At 39.5% G+C, this 25,211-nt stretch overlaps 1 protein-coding gene across 1 annotated transcript in view; it reads left to right on the forward strand.

Annotated features, from left to right (window-relative positions):
• The window catches only part of CAMK4 (calcium/calmodulin-dependent protein kinase IV), a gene marked incomplete at its 5' end in the record, with an annotated part of 111,221 nt that overhangs the window by 55,843 nt on the left and 30,167 nt on the right, over positions 1-25,211 (forward strand). Inside the window, 4 exons of the mRNA XM_010007236.1 lie at positions 2,516-2,594; positions 9,283-9,345; positions 9,987-10,069; positions 18,469-18,541. Coding sequence (XP_010005538.1) covers positions 2,516-2,594; positions 9,283-9,345; positions 9,987-10,069; positions 18,469-18,541 — 298 coding nt within the window. The remainder of the gene's footprint in view (positions 1-2,515; positions 2,595-9,282; positions 9,346-9,986; positions 10,070-18,468; positions 18,542-25,211) is intronic.

A 25,211-nucleotide genomic window follows, 5' to 3' on the forward strand; every position in this document is an offset into this window, starting at 1 on the left:
CCCCCCCGCCTAGCAGGAAGAAGCAAGGAGATCCTGTTATGAACAAAGATAAAAGGAGTCAGATCTGTACTAGTAGTGATTATCTGCTAAGCTTTGCAGCAGGTGTGGTGTAAGCAGATTGCTATCCTGTTCCTGAGCCCCAGTACCGGTTTCTGGCATGGAAGAGGAGTGTTACCTGTTAGCTCAGTGATTTCCTTCCTCGCTGATGGGGAACGTCTGTCAGAGCTGGGCATAGGCACATAAATCAAAACAGAACTCTCAGAAAGCATTCCCAAGTCTTGTCATATCTTGTAACAATTTCTTCCCTGAATTAAGACTCCAGGGATGTGTTGTTAGAAGTCTTTACAATAGGGAATAATATCTAAACTAGCCTCTCTGTTTCTTTTGAACTGTGACTAATGAGCCTGATAGTAAGCTGCCCATCTGGATGTGCCTTCATAAATTCGTGTTTCTCTGGGCTGTTACGTGCCTTTTACAAGCATTGTGCTGCCTCTTCCAGCTTTGGGTGCAGTCAAATGAACTCTTAGAGGTGACGCCATGCTACCCCTGCTGGTGTAGCTGTGCATCAGTGATTGCCCACCATCACTGCTGCAGCAGCCAACACCTGGAGATGTGCACCAGAATCATAATGTATTTATTTGAATAATCTAATTGTGCCCTCAAGCAAATAAAATAAGTTCTAGAAGGTTTGCTGCCTACTTCATAAGAGCATATGTAGACTAAATGAGTTCAGTGTTTATATTGCACTCTGAATATGTGAAGCAGGGTACAAGAATGATCTGCAGTTTATGCAGCGACTTCCCCATTACACTGCCATAGTGAAATACTGGAAATACAAACCTCATCACAACATAATTTTTTTTTTTAACATTTTTGGTTGTACTTGAATTATGTGAGGGGTTTGTTAATGTGTATTTTTTTTCTTTTTGCTAAAAAGAGCCTTTTGAAACTTGGCAAAGAAGAGGAGATCTAATTTAATACATGTAACGATTCTGGGAGTCATGAAGGCTTGTGGTACTGCCACGCATTTATCAATACACTTGTTATGAGAGGCAAACAATTTTAGCATTTGAGTTGAAGACTACTTTATGTGTGTTTGATGTACACAAGCCCTCACATGATTGAGCAGTATAACCCTTGCCATGGGAGACCTTTTCTGATGAAGAAGTATTTCAGAAATAAATCTTCTCAATCAAATGGCAGTTCTTATGCTCACTCATGTACTCTTAAAAATATGGACATGCCTACTCAGAGCATTATCTGGCACCTGTTCCCTGTGCTGAGGAGGTAGAAGTGCAGAGCATAAATGGCTGTGTTGTACAGCAGCACATTCAGAATCTAAACCTTGTGCCACAGCTTTATTCATATAGTCAAACGTGGCTATGACGTTCCACTGTTTAAAAGAAAGTTGCTAGTGTCATTCTCCTGCTCATGGTTCTGTCCTTTAGACATATTGAGAGGGGTTTCTTGTTCAGAGAAATCTGCAGTGCAATTTGGTGTGTAATATGTGTGAAATCCTTTCCCTGCTGAGTGGCTGTGTGCAGTTCTGCAATTTATGTTTTTCAGGAAGTCATAGATGGTAATGGTGATCCCCTCTAGCTTAAAAATCTGCAGCTTTGGGAAGCGCTGAGTCTTAGTGTGGGTCACAAATCTCCTGAAAATAGGTGGCTCCCAAAAATGCCTTAAATCCAGTGCTGACAGGTAGCATTTCATCCATTTTGATGGCAGCTGATACTAAGTTACTCAGCAGCATCTAAAAGTACCTCTTTTAAAATCCAGGGGCTTCTGAATTGTTTGCAACCATTACTGTTTCACATTTTTCCTCTCTTTAGCTAATCCATAGGTTGCAGTAGAACCATAATTTAATGTTCTGAGTGCTCAGATTTAGCACATTCAAGTGAGTACCTGAGAGGCAGCCAGAAGATGCAATCCCAGTCCAGTTTTTGCCATGAACAAGCACCACCAGCTTCCACTGAATTAACCAAAAGTTCTGCTTGCTCCACCTCATGCTGAATTTGGCCGTTAGGGCATCTAAGCAAGCAGCCACATAAAAATTGCATCTTCTCATCTTTTTTGTCTCATTCCCCATTACTGCCATCAACAGTTAGTAAAAAACCCCAGTGCAACTGATTGTTATTAATGGGTTGCCTTAACAAAGACAAGATATGTTGTCAAAGGTTTGGGGCCAGATAGTGTTCATTCCTGGCTGCACTGGGGTAAGCTCCAGGATGTGTGAGGAGCCAGAAGAGGTGTGACCAAGAGGTCTTGGAGTCTTGCAAGTTCTGTTGGCTGCATCAAAGCTGAATTTCACTGGCTCAATAGAGAGCAGTTTTTACACTACTTTTTTTGGTTGCACCTGTGGCAAAAAATGAGGTGGTTTTGCCCAAACTTATAGGAATAGACAATTAAGTTCCAGCTATTCAACACTGTTTATTGACATATTAAAAGAGGCATATGTACAACTATTCTTCCTGTTTTTTTTTCTTTTTCCTTTTTTTTTTTTTTTTAAATTTAGTGGGGCTACATCCATTGTCTACAGATGCAGGCAGAAAGGGACGCAGAAACCTTACGCCATCAAAGTGTTGAAGAAGACAGTAAGTTGTTTTGTTTTGTTTTGCTTTGCTTTGGGATATGCTTGGGATTTTCTCTGGGGCTTTTTTGGTGTCATTTCTTTGTGTGGGGGCAACTGGCTAGATCATGGACCCCGCTAAGCTTGTATTTTCTGTGACCCAGCTTCTTCTGCTCCTTATCATTAACATTGCTTTTAGAGGTAACAGTACTTGGTTGGGAATGCTTTCTCCCCATAAATCTTACTTATTCCTTTATCTGGTATTGTCTGTACAGACCTAGATTTGGGCAAAACTTTTGAAACAAAAAGTCTTTTTGTTTCACTGTGGAAGAGAAGCAATTTCTGAATAATTTAAATGTTCTGTGATTTCGTTTTGCTGTAATACATTGTTTTGCTCAAAAAATATAATTACATTATTTATCTTCTTCAGAAACTGATTAAAATACCAATTAAAACTCAAGTCAAATGAAATATTTCATGAAGGTTTTTCTCCGCCTACAAAATTGCAAAAGAATTAATGAGACATCACTTATTTTTAGAGCTCTATATATGTCAAACTTCTACTACAGCTATTTTTGTGTGTTTTACAAAAATAGATGGTGGAAAGCATGAAGAGACACTAGAGGGGAAAGGCTAGTAATGGATTGAGAGACATCAAGCAGAAAGTAAGTGTGGGGAATAGGATAGAGTAGTTCATCTTCCTTAGAGGTAAAGAGAAATGTGAGAGGATGAAAGCAAGTTGTGAGGCATGGACATGATTTTTTATTCATGAGTGGTTTTGATTCAGTTTATTCCAGTGTTAAATAAGCCAGTATTCCATAAAAGTCAGGAATATCCACATGTAGCAAGATAAGGACAGGTGTGTAGGCGTAAACATGTCTAAATGCTGAATTAACTGGTGGTCTCTGTGCAAGACATAATTAGAGGGTTCCACGTGAGTAAAATGTTGGCATTAATTTGTCATCTTTGAAAGTAAGCCAGATTTTAAAGTGGCACAGAACTTCAGTTTTGCGTGCTGCTTTTGAATTTGCATCTGGTGCACTGGAGGAAGCAGAGCATGTGAGGAGCTTGCATTACTGCAGCCTACACTTGGTTTCTTATGGAAATGCAGAGAACATAATTTTTAAGTTTTTACCAGTTCTTCATGCCAACAATTCCCATAATGTTTTAGGAATATACTTTCTTATAAATTTCATTCTGAAATGTACTAGGAAGATTTCATTGCCTTTTTTTTTTCTTTGGCTTTTGTGGAGGCTAAAGCATGTTTACAGTGGCCCCATTAATAATTGTTTTATCTGTTTGTGTCAGAAACTACTCGATTTAGACTTTTGGTGGACTTACTGTAGCACATATATATTTTTTTCAGGTGTGGGAAAAATGGCAAGAAAGAGGTATCTAAGAATATGGTTATTCCACATCTGAAATATTGTGTCCAGTTCTGGGCCCCTCAGTTCAAGAAGGACAAGGAACTGCTTGAAAGAGTCCTGTGCAGAGCCACAGAGGTGATGAAGGGGGTGGAACATCTCCCTGATGAGGAAAGGCTGAGGGAGCTGGGTCTCTTTAGCTTGGAGAAAAGGAAACTGAGGGGTGACCTCATCCATGTTTGCAAATATGTTAAGGGCAAGTGTCAGGAGGATGGAGCCAGGCTTTTTTCGGTGATGTCCAGTGATAGGACAGAGCAATGGTTGCAAACTGGAGCACAGGAGTTTCCACGTGAGTATTAGGAAGAACTTCATTGTGAGAGTGACAGAGCACTGGAACAGGCTGCCCAGAGAGGCTGTGGAGTCTCCTTCACTGGAGACATTCAAAACCCACCTGGACACATTCCTGTGTGATGTGCTCTGGGTGACTCTGCTCTGGCAGGGGGGTTGGACTAGATGCTCTTTCAAGGTCCCTTCCAACTCCTAGGATTCTGTGATTCTGTAAGCCCTCGGAAAGGCAAATCTAACTGAGGTATGTAAGAGAGAGGATTCATTTTACCAAGAACTGCATAATCAGCATCTACGCTCTTGACAAACTGTTTACACTGGCATATTTCAAGATAAAATGTTTGATTCTGTGTGATTTGCCAAACATACCTATGCATTCAGTGGCCATAAAAGGAGATGTGGATGAGTCTTCTGAAATATTCACCTGTTCTAGTTCAAGTTTGCATAGCTTGCAGGTGCCTCCATTCAGCATCTGCTTCATTTACTCCTAAATTGTATGAAATGTCAGGGAGCACAGGATCAAATATGGAGGGCACTCTGACTCTTCGGTATGGAGTTTACAGGTTGGGGTGATCTCTTGGAGTGGGAAGTCACTGCATGTTCATGCTGCTCCCAGCGTGCTCAGTCATTTGTCCTTTTTTTCCAGCACAGCTCACAGATCCCGGCAGAGAAAGCAAGTTAAAGTGCTGTCATTAATGTGGCTGAGACATCCTCCATAGGGATTGGAGAGATGTAGGGACAAAAGAAGTTCTGTGAATTCTTGTCCTGGTTTGAGCCAGGATGAAGCCAATTTTTCTCTTTACTGATTTTTTTTTCCTTCAGTAAGTTTTCTTGTAACTAGCAACAGTGTGTTCTGCTAGGCTGATAAGACAGAGGAATGTTTTTCTAACTACTGAGGCTTCAAGGCTGCACCTGCACTCTGCCGGCTCAGACACTACGGGGAGATCTGTGACCCCCCTATAGGAGGCTGAGTTAGACAGACAGCAAAATTGGCCAAAGATATTCCATTCCATATATCTACGTAAGCTCAAAGGAAGGTCAGAGATCACTGGAGACAACTTCCTTCCTTCTTCTTCTCCCCTTCTCTTCCGTCCATGGCCGGCGTCCAGGGAGGACTCTGTTCATCCATCACCGTCGATCCTCAGGCTTGATCTCTCGTGACCCCCATAACTCTCTGCTTTCTCCAGCAGCAGCTTCGGGATTCCTCGGGACTTTTCCCAGTTCAGGGAAGTGCTGTGGGAGTTGCTGGGGTGGGGGGAGGCAACAGGATTTTTGCCCATACCTGAATATATCTGTATATAATTGTATATATTTTCTTGTATGATTCATTAGTGTTTTAATTAAAGCTGTGTAGTTTAGTTTTCAATCCAGCCAAGTCTCTTTCTTTTTCTCTCTCTCCTTCCCTACCTGGGGGGAGGGGGAGGGGATCGAGAGCATTGTTGTCGGACCTGAGTCAAACTGTGACAATTCTATATATTATTTGTTGACAGATAACACTAACAAGAAATGCAGCTCACAGTGTCCAGTCTACAAAGTGAGGTCTCTAAATTAGTTACAAGGCCTTGCTTTCACATGTCTGCCTAACTCAACCATCTCACCCTGTCTGCATGCTTTTCTGTATCCTCTTCCAACTGTATAATATATTTTTTAATCTTCAGACCCTGAAAAGTTTCTGCAAGGGATTCCTTCCCTGCTTCCCTTTGAGGATCTAAAGGTTTTATTTGTTGTTCAGATTTATGAAGTATATAACCTGTAAATTTTAAGCATTTTTGGGCTATAGGGTCATCTATATATTTCCTTTATGTGTAGAATGACAGAGTTCAGTAACACTGAAGTGACTTCAGGACCCCTCATTATCAGTGTGTGGGGCTTGCCTACCAGAAGAATTGTCTAACATCACTTAAGCAGCAGGTCCAGAGATTCAGGGTGGTTCATCAGAGAAAACATATAAGACTTCATCTGCTGCTAACATTGTCATGATTTCATCCCATTTGAACAAAATAGTCTAATTTGATAATCAGACTCACAGCTGGGTCTTCCCCAATAATAATCTGTGTTACTGCTTACAAAATGGAGTGGTACAGCATATAGTTGATTTTTGTGGGTGGTTTAAGCCCAGACAACAGCTCAGACCCACCCAGCCGCTCACTTGCAGCCCCCATGGGATGGGGGAGAGAAACAGAAGGGTAATGGTGAGAAAACTCATGGGCTGAGATAAAGACAGGTTAATAGGTAAGTGCACAAGGGAAGTAAAATAAGGAATTTATTCACTCCTTCCCATTGTCGTACAAGTGTTTGGCCACCTTCAGGAGAGCAGGGCTCCACCACATTTAACACATACTTGGGAGGACAAATGTCATCACTCTGAATGTCCCCCCTTCCTTCTTCTTCCCCCACTTTTTATTGTTAAGTGCTGTGTAACATGATGTGGGATATCCCTTTGGTTTTTTGGCATCAGCCATCCTGGCTGTGTCTCCTCCCAGCTTCATGTACCTGTCAGCCTGGGGCAGCATGAAAAGGCCTTGATGTTGCATTGGCACTGCTCAGCCATAGCTAGAACATCCTTTTGTTCTTAACAACATTTTTGTCACTAATTCAAAACCTACCCCCCCTACAAGTTACTATGAAGAAAATTAACTCTATCCCAGCCAAAACCGGTGCCTTTGTCACATGAAATAATTTTATACCTGTCATGGAGATTACATTATATACGGTAGTGCTGATGCATTGAACCTTCATTGGGTAATAGTGAAGGTTCATCTGGACCTTTGAGTTCATTCAGAGAATGATGGGCACACGAATTCTCTATTATATGTACAATTTCTTAAGTTGCAGCAAACATTGCACTTGGCAATGTAAGGAGACTCAACATATTCTACATCTTTATCATACATCTGAGGATGTAGCTTTAAGATAAAATGTTGCTCAGGATGATAGGAAATGTCCTGACCCCTAATAGTTCTCAATGTGTAAGTGTCTTGGTTTAGTGGTCAGAGTGAACAAAAATCCACAGAGCAGAATTGCTCTCCCACCTTCCCAGGGGAAGGGGACAGGAAGGGGTGGGTTTCCAGCCCTCCTGGATTTTATGGGGTACAGCAGGAAATGGAAGGGAATGCTGACCCCTCTTTGTTCTGCCCCCCCAATCCCTCTAGGTCCTCATATAGGTACCATTAAAATTAGCCTGGACCTTCTCAAATCATAGCAGCAAGGGACTACTGTCATATCACAATTTATTTATTCAGAGCGATGTTGTGAATGTGAAGCTGTTACAGAATGCCAGATATCTAAAACTAGTTGTGTCACCTAGAACAAAAGGTGTATTAATACATTTTCACTAAGAGAGGACATTTTTGGCTTTGTAACTGTATGGGTGAAAAGCAAGAATGGGCAAGAAAATGGCAAGTACAATTTTTAAATAATCCTATAAATGTGACTACTTTGAACAAAGAAAATTGTTACCTTTATCTGGACATGGTTCTTGTGTGTTAAAAGTGTCCTTCTCCACCCAGCCTTAGGAAAAGTAGCAATGGCAGTAACAAACTATAAATAGTGAACAGCTGAAATGAGCAGTTCATTAATACCTGATAGCCTGACATTTGTTTCCGTAAGCCGTTCAACAACTGTCAAACATACTTGCATAGATGTGTGTGTAAGTGAGGCAGGAACACAAGTAACAACCAGATTAGTCGGATAGATAGACCACAACTAAGGCATGTTCTCATGAATATATAAATTGTTTTGAGCTCAGACATAAAATATATTATTGGAAATGACCACTGTTGTGCAAGCTATATGTGCCTCACCCTTTGGTGATGCCACCACATTAATGTGTGTGAGCAACAGAACCCGTACGTGAAGGCTCATGTGTCTTTGGGGAATACTACCTTCATCTGGTTAGCTTTCTTATTGAGTTGTGTATTACAAGATGCAAGGCCTGCTTAACAGATATGCCAGCATGTGATTTACTGTGCTGAAGTCTGTAGAATCCCAAAAGCATGTCTATCCATCTGATGGCTTGCCAGCGAGTGTACTGTGCCTTTTGAGAAACACATTGTTGCTTTTTTCATTGAACAATTTTAATTTAAGAGGTTAACGCACTATCGGATACAGATAGTGCATTTCTCATTCATTTTTTGGAAGCACGTGCTTGTACAATCTTAACTAGTCTGTATTTTCAGGCAGCCAGTTTGCATGTACACACAGACTTTTAGACATCAATTGGTATAAATGCAAGCACATTTATGTTACCTGCAGTTGTTCAGTGTAAGAATGTTCAGTCTGAAGAACAAACATCTCTAGAAGGTTTATAGCTGCAAATTGAGTTCTGAGTGCAATACTCCCTAGATCTGCATTTTTTGTGAGAAATTACCAATGTCTTCCAACAGGGTTTAGGTTGTGCTTGGATTGTTAAACACTGCAATTTGAGAAGGTAAGGAAAGGGCAAATCCTCTAATTTGCATTAATTGACCATTCTGTTAGATATATCTGAAGCAAATTGAAATTAAATCTTATACTCTCTCTGTTGCTGGAGGTGTTTGATATTTGCATCATTTTTGTGTTTATTTTAAGTGGTATGTTAGACAGTTTCATGTGCACATCTATGTGCAGAAACCCTCTTGCACTAAAGCTGCTGCACAATGAATGTATAAAAAAGAAACTATGCTAGCATAAACTGAACTAGCATAATAGGAGATACCTAAGAGCAGAACTGAAGTAAAAAGAAGAAATTTATATGTCTTTCCTACTTCTTGTGTGACTTATGTGTTCATTTGAAATAATTTTACTACATGCAGATGTTTTTCTCTTGTAGTATCTGCCTCATGTTAAAAGGAAAACTACTCCAAATTACTCCTTACAATGCATTTGACTGTGTGTCTTGCATCAACTTATTCTTCTAGGACATCTAGAAAATCTGTTCACATATATTTTCTGTGAGGCAGCTAAAAGTTTTATGATGAACACAGAAATAAATTTTTCACTTTCTCTGTCCCCATTTTTAAACAGGTTGACAAGAAAATCGTACGTACAGAAATTGGAGTTCTTCTTCGCCTTTCACATCCAAATATTGTAAGTTTAGTGTTGTTCTTTCACTCCATGTTTGTTTCTTTGTTTTTCAGAATTCATTTCTGTTCCTGAGACATGATTGTTGTGATTCAACTGTACAAACTTGGGAAACTTTTGAATTCAAGCTTTGAATTCTCTTCATAAGTGCATTAGTAGCTTGTTATAGAAGACTGCAGCATTATACTTACAGTTTAAAATAAATTATTGATGTTCTGACAGAGTTGAGTGAGAAACTATGCAAAAGATGTTCTGTAAAGGAAAGGGGAAATTGATGTTGTCAGTGCCTGAAGGGTGAGGAAGGTCTTACATTCAATTACTGTGAAGAAGTGGGAGACAGGTGTTGACAAGCCCTAGTGAAAAACTTCTGTTACATGTTATATAGAGATTGCTGAGCTGTGAGTAGAATGGAAAAAAAAATAAATTATAAAAGAGAATGTAATGGAGATAGAGCTAGCAAAAAAGAAGTGGGGTAGGAGAGAACACGCACAATAACTTGCTCCACTACAAAGTAAACAATGCACCAACTTCAGCTGATACCATCCTCTTCTTTACTGAGTGTGGTCTGTTGCCTGGTGCTGGCTCCGTGATAAACTCAACAATAAGACAAATAAGCAAAATTAATCAATTTTATTATCTTTTATCAGATAAAACTGAAGGAGATATTTGAGACCCCTACAGAAATCAGTCTTGTTCTGGAATTGGTCACAGGTGGAGAACTATTTGACAGGTAAGTTACTTCACTTGGTACTTTCCCCACGGATGTTACGGTTCAGGTTTCTTCTCTGCACATAATCCCTGTGTTAGTAATTACTGGAATTATCTCATCAGCATATGGTTTATTCACAGAGGAATTGCCTTAAAAATATTTTTGGATATGTGATTGTCAGGAGATTTTTTGGGAAAGATACATGCATTGAAAATGGAGGAAATTGTCAGTAAATTCTGAAGAGCACACAATACTTAAGGAAGTTGCTCAACGAGCGCATAGCATCAAAGTGTGCTAGAACAGACAAAATGCAGGAAAAACTGGCAAAATTGCATTGACAAGTTATTATAAAATATGGTAGGTGGCAACCAGCCTGCCAGGCTCTGTAATAAGTGTTATGTCAGGTAAAAATTTGGTAAAGAGAGTAACAAGAAAGAAATTCTCTTTGGTTTTCATTGTATTTATAAAAGCTATGTTTATGTTACAAATGTTCTTTGTCACTTTGTAGATGTGACTTTCCTTCTAACAATTAACCACTTTGTTGTTACAGGCAGTATAGGTCTTGCAGCACAGTGAAGTCTGATATCTGTATTTTATTGGCTAACTTTTTTTAAGCTGGTCTTTTCCTTTCAGATTTAATTAGTATCTATTGCCTTTCAGCCAATCACCAATGTATCACTTTTCCAAATATTTATTTCAAAAAAATCTCAACTCAACTTTAACTTAATTTTAGTTAGAAGACCTGCCGTTTTATTAGGATAGTTTGGTTAGGCTCATTCTTTTTCCAATGTCAAATGATAATGTCAATCCATACATTCTTTTTGTCTCTACTTTGGCATCATGACCACAAACTTTTCTGTTTCTTCCTTCATCTTACTATTAAGTACATAGAACATTGTCTAAAAATACTGCTTATGCCTGTCAGTTTCCCAACTTGCTTCCATTTTGGATTTCATATAATTTCCTCTGAAATCTAGGTTCAGGCTGATACTGTCTACTTTTGTGATGTATACATTAGCAAAAATATTCATTATTTGTTCTAAATAACTTGTCTTTTTAAGAGATGCAGAATCATCACCTCTTACGGAAAAAATATCCTGAAGTATTCCCAGGTTTCAGGCATACCTTCTTGTTTCTGCTTATGGAAATTAGAATTACTAAGGAAACATCAAAAACAGGAAAGGAATTAATCAGTCACTCAAGTGGGAGTCTTTTATAAACCAGTGGCAGAGTAGCATCTTTTATTTGTTTCTGAGCTCTGGTCTCATGTGTTGGCAGTCTGTCTTCTGAACAGGAGTCAGAGCAGGTCTTTGGACTCTCTTTCACATGAGCAAGTTACAGGTCCCTCACTCAGGACTGGCAAAAATAATAATAATAATAATATAAAAAAATCTGACTTGACTACACTGTGCCCTATTCTCTGTAATCAGAAGGTGAAAACAAATTATTTCTGGTAAAAGTGCCCCTTGATTCATAAGAGCTCATTTAGTGTCTCCTGATTTCAGCTGCAGTAATGATAAAAACTAGTAATTTAGGAGTAAAGAAGTGTGTGTTAATGCTCCTTTTTGTTCCTTCCAATTTGGTATTCTCTTCCTATACACGGCTGTAATAATGCCTTTACAATTTTTATGATCGGCACCTGATTTGCTCCAAGTAAGTTAGTATCTAACAACATCAATGTTCTCTTCAAGATGAGAGATACAGATGCTTTTTTGTAAATCAGGATTAGGATACCACTTAATGGTGTGGTCAGGGTATGCACTCAGACTTAAGTGAGACATCAGGTGTTAGAGGGAACACACCTGCAGCTTTGTAAATGACTGAACAACTCAAGCAGTGATGGTGGTGCAATTTTAGTACAGACTGGCTTCCTGCCATGCTCTAAATGTGAGGTGATGTGACATTAAAGATTGCCTGCTTTCTTAACTCCACTGTGGAATGCTTTACCTTTTTTTTTTTTTTTTTTCATTTAAAATGTTCTCTTGCCTTTTGTTCTTGTTGCTTGAGATAACTTTGCAGGAATTGTTAGCATGAACAGTTGGTACCAGCCTGTATGTTGCTATCCCACTCTGGGAACTACACAAGTCCATTTAGAGTGTATGGGAGAAAAAAGTAGGTTTGTTTAAGTGGGTAAGTTTTCAAATTTTCATGATTTCATGGAGCCAAAAGAATACCTTGTGTTTAAAATTGCAGGAATAGTCATTGCATTGGATTCCCATGCCCAAGGAAAAAGAGAGAGAGTTTGGTGTGAGGGAGCTGGTAAACTACTCTTTTTTCTTACCATTTGTTTCATTTTCCTTGTTCCTTCTTCCACCACCTGGTACTCTCAAGCACAGGTTTCAGGAGAGAGTGCTAGTTTTGGAGTGTCTCTGCAGACTGTGCTGCCCAGAGGAGGATTACAGAACCCTTCCTCAGTCTTAACTGAGGCCTCCCTGCCAGGGCAAGAGCCAGTGCTGATGGAGGGTTTAAGGTATTGGCAGTCTTACATGAAGAGGTGTGTGCCATCAGTGACTATTCCAGTCTAGCATCCTCTAGCACTGGATGCATCCTCTGCTTGTTCAAAGCAGGTTGCTGCATTTTTTTTATTCCTTTATACCCCTGCAGCTGTGCAAGAGCTGTTTCTCTTGCTGGATTTAGAAAGATGTGGCCTGATGTTTTGTTACTTACTAAAAATCAAACCCAAAATGTGGTCCTTTCCTTCTGTGATTAAAAGTTCACTTGTTTGTTTTAGTAGGAGATCGATTGCTTCCACTTGTTGCCTAACAAGCTTGTCATTTATCCCCAAACACATGTATTCTTGTCAACTGTAAAATTGTATATCAATATAATTTTAGTACCACTCTGAAAATTGATTCTAAAATGACATGTTGGGATTCCCCATCTCTTTCCCCATTGATTTTCAGATCAAATGTGTTTAATTTAGCAGGACTGTGCTCTTTCTTTTATTTTTTTCCTGCCAATAGTAAAGTTGCTGCAGAGCAAGTGTGGCCATTACCTAAGTGCCTTGCTGTGATATCCCACTGCTTTCAATGTCTTTGTACAGATGTGGTCAATCAAAGCATCATACACATCCTAAGAAGCATACCCCAAAAGGAGTAAAATACAGTGTGTGGTCTTCCAAATTAAACTGCAGGCTGCAGCAGTGTAGTAGATGCTAGCTGGACTTGATGTTCTTGAAGGTCTTTCACAACAAAAGCAATTACATGATTCTAAGAATTTGTGCTTCTGCTGATGTAGATTCTGGTGAAGATGTGCACAGTGGGAACACTGTAAGCAATGTGGCAAGTGTTGCACTTCTATGCTAGACAGTGGCTGCACTGGAAACGGTCTGCAAAACTAAAGCATTTATATTTCCAGAAAACTTGCAGTACTAAGAGGGAACAGAAAGGCTAGAAAGGCTGGACAAAAGTTGTTACTGTAAGTCACTAAACAGTTGAAGATCACGTGGAAGCTGCCAAATTTCAGCCACCTGTTGTGTATCAGAGTTATCATCAGAAGTTATACCATTATACCATTTCCACAGTCTTTCTCTGGGCTGTGTGATGCTAAGAGTGATATTGCTCAGTACTGGTTTTTCTGTATCTCCGTTACCTGACAGCACAAGGTTCTTCCACTGCTGAGGTTCAACAGCAGCTGAGAGGGCAGTATCATTGCTTTGGTGGGGTGGTCGTGTGCGCTCTTCTGACCTGCCTGGCTCTTTAATTTGCGTACCAAAGAGAGCACTTAATTAGTTTCTGTCTTTCTGTCTTCTCAAGGAAGTTTTAATCTTTCTTCATCTATGCTTTTCTTAAAGATCATTCTGTAAACAAGGTATAAATAATAGTTATGGCTTCTATAACAAGTTAAGACATTTCTGCAGGTTTCCTTCCCGTTATGGAAAAAACGGCAATGAGTCATTGTTAATCTGCAGGCTGCAGTTTAAAAATTCTTGTAAAGAACCTTCCTTGGTCTCAGGTAGGAGTGTTGTTATAATAAAGCAAACTGGCACACCTGCCATTTGTCTTACATAAACTATCACAGGGAGGATGCAAAAAATAGATATGCAAATTATTCTCCAGCATTATTACAGGACATAAACTACAGGATAATCTTCTTTCAGTACTCTTCCTTACTGCCTAATAGTCAGGTTTTAATATTAAACCTGAGTAGCCTTAGAAAGAAATTTTAATATTTAGCAAGAAGTATGTTTTTGTTTTTTTTTTTTATTGCTGTTACAAAAGATGAGGTTTCTCTATTTGTTAGAGTATTATTAATTAGGAGTTAGCATTGTATTCTCAGTAAGTCTGGATTCTAGACTTAGGAAAAACTAGAAATTTAACTGCATATGACATAAGCTGTTATTGGCTTGCCAGTGCATGTTATTCACATGTAACAGCAACAGACAAGTCATGTGCATTGCAGAATAATTCTAGAGTTGTTTTTTACAGTTCTCCTGAAGTGTGGGTCTATATTTCAATATTTACTGTAAAGTGTAAATTTGCAATGGTTTTGTCATCAGTGTGTGTGTGCTACTTCTGTTGTGTGTTTAATGTAAATGAGAGCAGTGTCCTGTCTTCATCAACATGTAGCTAAGTCAGGGTGTGCTGGTCTACATTCTGTGGTCCAGAGGGCACTCATGATCATCCCTTTGATCTCTCTTGCTTCCAGCTGTCAGGTAATTGGTGTTTTTCTTTCCTGCATCAGTCAGACATTGACAGGAAGTTACAAACCTCATCTTTCCTTTGATTTTTCTGAGTAGAGGAAAATACAAAGAAACTGGCTGTAATTAAGATATGTTACCCCCAACTTTACTTGTTTGAAAAAGAAATAACAAATACTGGGTTATCATACAATAAAAACAGGAACTTGTTGGATGAAGGGAGAAATGTAAATCAGATTGTGTCTCCACTGCCACATCTTATTCCAATCTTAGCCACACCTATCATAAAATCAGAGAATTGAAAAGCCTACTAAAACCTTAAACCTTCCGCATCATACATTTCTGAGGTCAGGTGCACAAGGTCATCCTGCAGGAGGCTGGACCATTCCTAGGGGACATGTACCCGAGCAATGATGGAATTAAACCTAGCACACTCCTGGCAGCTCAGCCCATGTGCAGCCCTTCCCCAGCAGCAGTCCCACAATGTCTGTCTCTATCCTGCAGTGCCTGGTGGAATATTGAATATGGCAGCTTTAAGCAGAGGGTTGAACTAGCAAAACAGGCTTTCTGGTTGTGATCAAATTTTAGATTTTGGTTTGATCTTGCATGCCCTACTTGATAGCAAGCTGAACAGAATGATTATGTCTATGTCTTATACACAGAAACCTGTAAAACAAGGACATTTTTTTAACATACTTCCTTCATCATGGTCAGAGGAGAAAGTTAGCACCCATAATACCAGCAGGGAAGGGGAAAGGTAGGACTGGGGCAAGGTCTATATTCTCAGAAAGGCTTATGGATTCTACAGACCTGCTGGCTGACACTAAATTTTTAATTTTAATTAAAAAGGAGAAGGAAGCCTAACAAGTAAGATTTGGGGAAGCAAAGACCCGCATAAGGGCTTCAGTGGGGCTCAGGTCTTGCCATGGAATCTACCAGAGGACAACAATTCAGCCTGAAATACCTAAGGAAGGTATAGAATCACAGCATCATAGAACTATTCAGCCTCTTCCAGTGTCTAACCACTCTTTCTGTGAAATTTTTTTTCCTAATGTCCAGTCTAAACCTCCCCTGTTGCAGCTTGAAGCCATTATCTTCTTGTTCTGTCACTAATCACCTGTGAGAAGAGCCCAGCACCAACATCTCTACAATGTTCTTTCAGGTAGTTGTAGGGACTGATGGGGCCCCCCTCTGCCTCCTGTTCCTCAGACAAAACATTCCCAGCTTCTTCAAGCATTCTCCATAAGATATTTTCTCTAGCACCTCCATATCTCTCTTGAATTGAGGTGCCCAAAAATGGACACAACACTCCAGGTGTGGCCTCACCAGTGCTGAGTACAGGGGGACAATCACTTCTCTGCTGGTCACACTATTTCTAAGACAAGCCAGGATGCCATTAGCTTTCTTGGCCACCTGGGCACACTTCTGGCTCATATTCAGCTGCTTGTCAATGAGAACCCCCAGGTCCTTTTCTGCCAGACACTTTCCAACCACACTTTCCCAAGCCTGGAGCGTTGCCTGGGGTTGTTGTGGCCCAAGTGCAGGACCCAGCACTTGGCCTTGCTCAAGCCCAGACCATTAACATCAGTCCAATGATCCAATCTATCCAAGTCTCTCTGTAGAGCCTCCCTATCCTCATGCAGATCAACACTCCTGCCCAGCTTGGTGTCCTCTGCAAACTTACTGATAATACACTCTATGTCCTTATCAAGATCATCAATAAAGATGTTAAACAGAAGCAGCCCCAACACTGAGCCCTGAGGAACAGCACTTGTGACTGGACCCAGCTGGATTTGACTCTACTGACCATATCTTACTTTCAAGCATAATGCAGCATTATATTGTGCAATTTATGATTTTTTGTAACCTCTTTCCTAAATTTGAAACTAAAAACCTAACTCTTTGAGTAAACTCTGCTTTGCTTTACCCTTGTGGTAAGGTCAGGTAAAGCTCTCCCTAGTGGTTTGAACGGATAAACCAAAGCAGGGGAAGAGATGGAAATACAAAAATATAAAGAAGGTAAAGCAGTGCATAGGGGATGGTAGCTGAATAACTGCCAGAAAAAAAACACACAACTTCTAGAAATAAGGCTAAAAATAATTATGCAGCCAGGAAAACATCGTGAAATAGAAGAATTCCTGCTTGAGAGGGATTTTGTGCTGTTACTGATGCCATATGAATAGATTTGGTTACCTGTGAACACAGTAAGGGTTAACGTAAAGTAATTCCTGTTGGTTAGGAATATCCCTGCATAGACTATTTTCTACAGTGACATGCTTATTACATCCATTTCTGGTAGTTTACTATCTTTTAATTGTTTCTTATTGCACTTATTGTTCTAATTAGTATGTAGGGATTCTTTTCTTAAATACTTTAGCCAACATGTTTTGTGCCAGCTTTTAGAAATCTGTAAAGAGTGGCATTGCAGATATCTCAATATGAGTCTTACTTCAGAGAAGAGAAGTGATAAAAAGATAATGCGAAACAGGGGAGGTGGGAATAAAGTATTATGTCCTGGTTTAAATATTAAAGGTGAATTCCGAAAACCAGAAAACAGAATTGCTCTCTATTACCCCTCCTCCACCCTCCCAAGGGAAGGTAAGGAGGGGAATAAAGAAGAGAGACTTAAACTTCGGAAATTTAAACTATAAACAAATTTACTAAAACGCAAGGTAGAAGGGTAAAACGTAGGGGATGAACAGGTAAGTATCTATATACATAACCCATCTCGAGGATGGCAGGGATATGGGACAGGCAGGGCCACTCCAGGGGAAGGTTCACGGCTCCTCCGAGCATCCGATGCAGTTGGATTCTGGAGCGAGCATGTAGGAAACTGAAGGAACCAGCAGCAGCCCCGGCAGGGAGAAAGAAGCAGGAAGGGAGAGGGCTGGATTCCGGCTCTCCTGGCTCTTATAGATTGTGATAGGAAATGGGCAGGAATACTGACCCTTCCAGTCTGTCAGGGGCCTAAGGACTCTCTCTCTCTATGGGTGTCTGACACCATTCTGGGATCTCCCAAACCAAAACAGTATATCCTTCTTTCCATAAGCAGAATCTGTTTCTGGACTCTGAGGCAGAGGGTCTTTCTAGTGACTTTTGACTTCAGACAATACAGACTTCTTGCTCTTCTGTGAAGATTTTAGGGCATTGTTTTAGAAAAGTGGCTTGTGTGCTTGTAGGAGGTAATTTTATAAAATGTCTTCTAGACACCACATGTTCTGTTTTCAGCCAACATCTGTCTATGTGTTCTTGGGCTTTAAGAAACGAATACAGTAAAAAATTCAAAAGACAATTATTCAGCCCATTATACTTGAGGAATAATTTGAACCTAGTAAATTTTTACACCAAACGTCTTGCTTGAATAATTCAGCCTTTTGTATGCATAGCAGAGTGCTTTTATTTAATAACTAATAAATAAATAAGCGGAAGGTGGGGGAGCTTAAGTTAAATGTAAAAGTGAAAAAGGAATTCCCAAGGGATACATAGTATTATCTGATAATAATTTGGCTTTCCATACATTCCCTACATCCCTTTGTATATATATTATAAGCTTCCTAGTGGGTTGATATTTTCTCTCCAGTTTTTATTTTTACTGAGAATCAAAGGAAACCTAAATTGCAAAAGGGTTGTTTTCTGTTCTTTAGGGCAGATGCTGGAATCCTGGACATTTTTTAATTTTACTGTTTTGTAGCTCATCTTTTTAAAAGAAGCTTTTGCCTGCACAATTTATTTACGTAATGCATAATGCTAAACACAATTTCTCTCATTGCGTTTTCTGTAGGATTGTGGAAAAGGGTTACTACAGTGAGCGAGATGCTGCTGATGCTGTTAAGCAAATCCTGGAGGCAGTTGCTGTGAGTATTATATTGCATCATGTGCTCAACATCTAATCTTTCACCTCTAATGGCTCAATACTTAGGTGTGAAAGAAGTAGAGTTCACTGGACACAGTCCACACAAGTTCCCTCCTATAATTATTTTTTAATTGATTTTTTTAAGGTAGTGGCACTTTGAAGGACAAGAAGTGACTTTGGGCGACGTTCAGTAACAGATTTAAGTCTCTAAGTAATCTGTTACAGTGCAGTGCATGTTCTGTCCAATCTCAAAAACATGTAGGGTTCAGCACTGATCATTTTAGCCCCCAAATTAATTTTAAATTACTGGCACTTGTATAGTTCCTCATTCATTTTTTTCTGAGTATTTCAGAGTAATTTATTTGAAACCTTAAGCAAATGGAGTGCATTATTTTTCCTCTCAACCTAAAAGGGTAAAGGGTTGGCCAGACATATTAGCTGATGTAAAGAATTACAAGAATTTAAGTCAGAGACTCCTGCATGATATTGCCATGAAAATTATTACACTTCATTTGCAGCTGTTGCCTGAAGGTCACTTATCACAGTTTTTTCTGCTATGCTTGAGCATTTATACATACAAGGCTCATAGAAAAGAACTGTCGACTACTGGGAAAGTGTAGATTACAACCTGTCTAACAAAAAAATCTGCTCTCACTGCTCTTCAAATGGCAGGAATATTGAAAGAGATCAAAACAAAGTTTGGTGCCAGTAGTTTGTCCAGTACCTAATGTACCTTCTACCTCTATATTTTGTGTGGTTTTCAAGCACTGGAACTTTTGTACAACTATTTCACATTCTGTTGCTTAGAAAAAGGTGTAAAGATTTTAAAGACAAGAAGATGAAGGCTTCTAGTGTCTACATACAGTATTTCTGTGCATTATCTGTACTTCTCAGCCATCTGATAGCTCTTCCATCCGATTTCGCACCAGATGTTCACCAAAGAAGCAGTCAGAAGCTGGGAAAGTACTTAAAAAATTAATTTGTCAGTGACTAGTGTATATGCTAACACTGATCACTTCCAGTGCAGAAGAGAGGGGACATGATGGACAAGAAAAAACAGTCCAGTTTGGGAACTCAAAACATTTCAGATAAATAGTAATTTAGAGGCCATTTTACTTGGTGAAACTAAGATGTTAGCAAGGCCTAAGTAGAGATAAATGCTAAAAATTTAGCCTTCTGCTGTGTCTGGCAGTCAGACTTCCATGGCCAGAGGAGATTTTTTAATTTTATCCAGTAGCACTGTGTAGTTATCTACAGCAGATGTTTGGTGTGAGGCAGCCAGGTAGCAGAAAGACTGTGATGGTCTTGGAGCAGACACAACTGCTCAGAGGCATGCAAATAGAGCACCCAGTCTGTGGCTGGCTTTGGGTGTAATCCAGACTTCTCAAAGAACAACTGTTGATCACATGGGAAAAAGAGAGGTCAGCTTGAAGGGCTCTTTTGAAACATCGTAGTGGTGGGGCAAGATCTGTACAGATCATCCATCAGGTTGCAGTGTCAAGAGAACTTTTTTCAGGAAAGACCTGGTGGTGGTGATTGACCTCTGTGGAAGGTACCTAGAGGTGAGGAAAAGTTAATGAGGTTACAGCAATAATGCAATTATTCAGAAGGAACAGGCCAACTTGGGTGTATTAACCTTGGATGATAACAAAATACTCCATTGTGAAAAACTCCTATAAATCAAGGTTTGTGAGCCTGTTAATACTAAATAGGATGTGACCACTGATGTTTACTGCAATAACCAGACACACTGCAAGATCATCATGTTTACTTCATGCTACTTTCTGAATGATTTGATGCTGAGTCACTCTCATCCAAAGTAATCTAAATTATGCATTAAAGTTTAGTGCATAGTATAATGCATTTGTATAAACTTCTTAAATATTGTTTTATGACAAATTTTTTCTCCCAGTTGAAACACCCCAGTTAAGATTATTCTGTATTATTTAAAATTATTTTGCAAAAATTAGAATTCAGTTTTGCTGAAAAATGTTTCAGAAGGTGTTTCAGCTCTTTATTTCAAAAGCTAGGAACCAGATGAAGATCTTCAGCTTCTAATTATTGTAATAGCTTGGTTAAAAAGAACAAACGGTGATGCACAAAGCTAAAAAGCTGACCTTTATGTAAGCATACAACAATTTGGATTTTTATAGATCCTTGTACTAGATTCTTAGCTAGGGTGGACTGTACTGACTTTTGCTTTTACAGCTGACCTGGAACATCTAAGCCAAAGCTGGGAAAACCAGGAAAGTGGCAGTTCCCATCTTGGGATTGTTGCAGCCCAGCTGAAATACTGCAGTAGATTGAGGCTGTAAACTTGACAGAATGGCATTTGTGAGCAGAATGGGACTTATTGTTAGAAATTGAAAAATACTGTTGCAGCAGAGTAATATTACCAGAATAAAAGGAAATACACCCATAAATAAATCTTAAAACCAAGGAATTGTACAGTCCCCTCAATAGGCCATACCCTCATGGCATCAGGTAGGCATTTTGACGTCTGCAGTTTTCAAAAGTTGCTCTTATCAAGAGAAGCTTTCAGCTTTGCCTTTGCTGAACTCTTGAACTAGTCTGTCTACTTGTTTTCTACACTGCCTGTTAAGGGCTGTTACTGTAGTGATGGATCTGTAATTACAGTGGTTCACTGACATGAGGATGTATTATGTCTTCATTTAGTGAAGGATTTTTGAGATACTTCTAACGGATTTAATCAAAAGTGTAAAGTGGGACTTTAAAAGCACCTAAGCATTTTTGTTCAATTCCTTTTGGAATTGTTAAACCAAATGGACTAATATTCTAAAAGAAAAAAATAACCCCATAGGGCTTCTACGTATATCAATTTCTTGTAACATCTGTAAGCCTGCTCTAGCTGTCTTACCAAGAATTGAGCAAGCAGTCAGAGAAAATCAATCTTTATCCTCTAGATCATAAACCAGCATAAATATGTCAGACATAATTCTTACCAGAAAAGAGAAGAAAACAGAACCAGTCGTGTAGACTAATGCATCCATTTTGTCCTTTCCCATGATTTTTCTTTCTGCTTGTTTCATATGATTCAGTTTTCCCAGTCTATTACTGTATTTGCCCTTAGTAGGAAAAATTACCTTTTTTTCTCTCTTCTGCACTTTTGCCCTTTCCATTATTCTTCTGTTGTTCTTCAAGCTGGGAGATAGTTTCATCCATAAGAGAAAAGACTTGAGCAAAACTAAGGCAAACCAATGTTTGTCTTTTCAGCTCTTTTGCTGCATGGTCGGAAAAGGCAGAAAGGTTTTGTGGCTACATGACCCTTAGAAGAGGGTGAATTTCATTCCTGAGGGAGGATGCGTTTGAGGCTAGTCTCTCTTGGCACATCGCTGTCCTTCCTTTCCTTCTCAGAGGATCAGAGAGACAAAAAGCAGATGAATCATAGAGGGAAACTGAGGCAGGCATATTGAGAGATGGAGCATCCTGCTACATTGTGGTTTTCTTGCATGCTTATTCTCGTAGCAGGCTTTCTACTTTGTGTAAGTAACGAATTTCTGCATTCATATGTCTTGGGGCCAGATCTTCACTACCTGACTTGCAGAATGTGTTACTGATTTCATGGAATTCAAATAATCCTTGAAATATACTTTTTTTCTCTAAGAGATTTCTACTTTTAGCTGATCAAATCTAAGAAAAGTATACTGATTTTTTTTTTAATGTGTACTTTCAAAATACTTTTTGACTAAGAAGAAACCATTTTCCTTCTTGCCAACTGTACATTGGTGCTGAAGTAATAGTTTTCTGCTTGAGGATTAAATTACTCTTTTGATTGTATTTAAATTTGAAATTATTTTTAACAATTTACTTTTTGTAATTACAGTAGTTACTAGCATACCTTGTATATCTAGTTTTCAACTAATCCAGCAGTCTCAGAAGTTGAATTCCCATCATATTTTGTAATATGTTGTTTACTTATGACTGGCCATTCTTTTTTCTAGTTAAGAACATTTTGCTGAAGCTGTGTGTAGGACCCCCTCTGTTTTCATTTCTACTTTTTATCTACCACTTCAAGCTTCTTCGTATGCCTGCACCTCTATTCAGTTCTTCATCAGCTTAAATTAATGGAGAGCACTCTGTATTCTCAGCTGTGATTTCAAAGACTGAGCGCACTTAGCCATTTGCAGCTTTGAGAGGGAAACTTCAGACTAAGGGTTTCTGTTAATTTGAGTGAACTTCAATTTTGTCTGATGAGCTGCGTGATAGGTAAGGATTCAAGGATTTGACCCCTTCCCAATTCAGTTGAGGCAGATGAGCAATCTGGGTGTACCTTTGTTTAAAAGATGGGTTGTTGAATATATTGTGTGAGGAGAGCGCTGACCCAGTCCGTCTGCCTGATGAAGTGACATTTAGGGCATTGTTTGGCAATGGCCTGGCTGTCCCCTTTAGAGAGGGAATGTCCTGGCACAGGGAACAAGCTCTGTGCCAATGCTGGGAGTAAGTGTGAGTCTTGGCTTTAAGCAGCCACCTATTTCTTTCCTCTCTGTTACCAAGCAAACTGTTAGCAATTAGTAAAGCACAAGGTAAGTGAAAAAAACCTGCCTTTATCTTAGTCTTTAGCTTGCTATTACTCTGGGGTTTTTATTATAATTTCATTGTGTGTATTGTACAAACTGTCATGCCGGGACACAGCATCCAAATATCTGTCCCTATTGAGTGTAAATAGTGTACAGTCTGTATCTACAAAATACCCATGTCACTGTAGGAGCCTGGAAGGACTCTGAAGATTTCTGAGCTATAGAAGCTCCTAAAGCATTCTAAGAACCTCACATACTGTGTAGAAACAGTAAAAAGAAGTTGGTTGCTAGAGAAAGGGTCAAGAAGGGTTCATGGAAGATCCCAGTGGAGGCTAAGGAGATCTGGCCTCAGAAGTTGCCTGAAAGGAAATATCAAAGTAGAAAAACACCCAGCTCTGCATTATTAGATAGGGGAAAACTACTAACTGGTACTGCAGGAGTGTCACCAGTAACTACTGCTCTTCATGCAGACCATGCAACCTTGAAAAAGTGATAGCTGCATTGACAGATATTACATTATTTCTCTAAGGGCATCTAGTTTAATTGCATTAAATTCCCTAAAACCTTTCTAAGGTTTGAGGAAATGTATGAAGGCTCAATGACATAGGGAATTCACTATAGTAAGAAGGGCCTGAGTACATCTCTGCACAGGAAACCTCCCTGCCGCCCCCTGAGTACGCACCACCCAGGCAGTAGAAGCAGTCCCTGCAGTATGCAAGGAGCTGACAAAGAGAAGCAGAAACTTTGCAGAAATCACTGCTTTATCCCTGAAAAGATTTACTGAAACCCAAGGAGGCCCCTTTCTTCAGCTCTTCCCATCCACATGGCTGTGTTTTTTCTGTCTCCAAGGCCTGCAGACCTAAGTAAAGACAGCCTTGTCTCCCTTTATCTTGCTGTTCCTCCCTCAGTAGTCATGGTAAGGATAAAAATACATTGTTCAGAAGTAAATTGCAAGCGAATCTGTGAAGTGAAATACATTTGCAGAATGAATGTTCAAAACTGCTATTACAGCCTTGTGAAATTTTTAGTCTCCAATTTCATAGTGCTGGACTGACTGTGTAGCAGGCTTTCAGCAAAATGGTTATTTACAAAATTACATTTTTTCATTAGGTAATATGGAAACTTGCCCAAATCTTGGTGCCTGTGGTTTGAAGAAATGCTAAGAGAATTTCTGCCTTATTTGGGGGACATTCATGACATGGCAAGGGGATGGCATGAGCCAAGGTTGACTGACATCAATCATTCTTGAATATTCTATTCTGACAGCCTATTCTTGAATAGGCTGTGTAGTAATGTATCAGTCATTGTTTCAGATAGTGGCTGGGTTTCTGTAGACTCAACAGCATGACTGAAACAAGATTCCTTACTTACTCCCTCAAGATTCCTTACTCATCCCCTGAAATGCCACCAACTGTGGATATTTTGGAACTTGCATTGAGTCTGTTTTTTTCTTTTTTTATTTACTCCTTTCTGGTAATATTTATGTGTCTCTGTGACAGGTTTTACATTATGTTCTCATACAAGTTTGCTGGCATATGCATGTTGCTTTCTGAACTCTTTTACTTCAATTGTTTAATGTTTTTCAATAACTATCAACAAAACCAGGGAGTTTCTTGACTTTACATTACACTCCCACCTTTTCAGCTGAGGTTTTCATAGACCCCTGTGTCTGAAGATCCAGATGCTAGCAGAGGTGAATAACGAAGCTGATATTTTCAGAAATCAATGCCACTTCATGGTTGTCCCTCCAGTAGATTTGATAACTTGACGGTGCGTGTTACTTTGTGAGCTAGAAATAATGAGGATATACATAAGAATCAAGGTGTTTCCTTAATTCTGGTAAGGGTATCTCAGAGGCTTTCTCAGGAACATAGGCCTTCCAGAGTTGTCACATAATGTGTGAACATAGTGCACAGCTAATGGTCGTTCTGTTTCTGGGCACAGAGAAATTTGATTGATCAGCAGTGCTGGATGATAGGGAAAACATAAGCCCCATTTTCAGGAAAGAAAATAAGGAAGACCGTGGGAACTATAGACCAGTCAGTCTGACCTCTATGCCTGAGATCATGGATCCTGACTAACTTGGTGGCCTTCTGCCATAGGGTCTCAGCATCAGTGGACAAAGGAAGAGCA

Source organism: Chaetura pelagica, unplaced genomic scaffold, assembly GCF_000747805.2.
Source record: "Chaetura pelagica isolate M959 unplaced genomic scaffold, ChaPel_1.0 scaffold40, whole genome shotgun sequence".
Lineage (NCBI taxonomy): Eukaryota > Metazoa > Chordata > Aves > Apodiformes > Apodidae > Chaetura > Chaetura pelagica.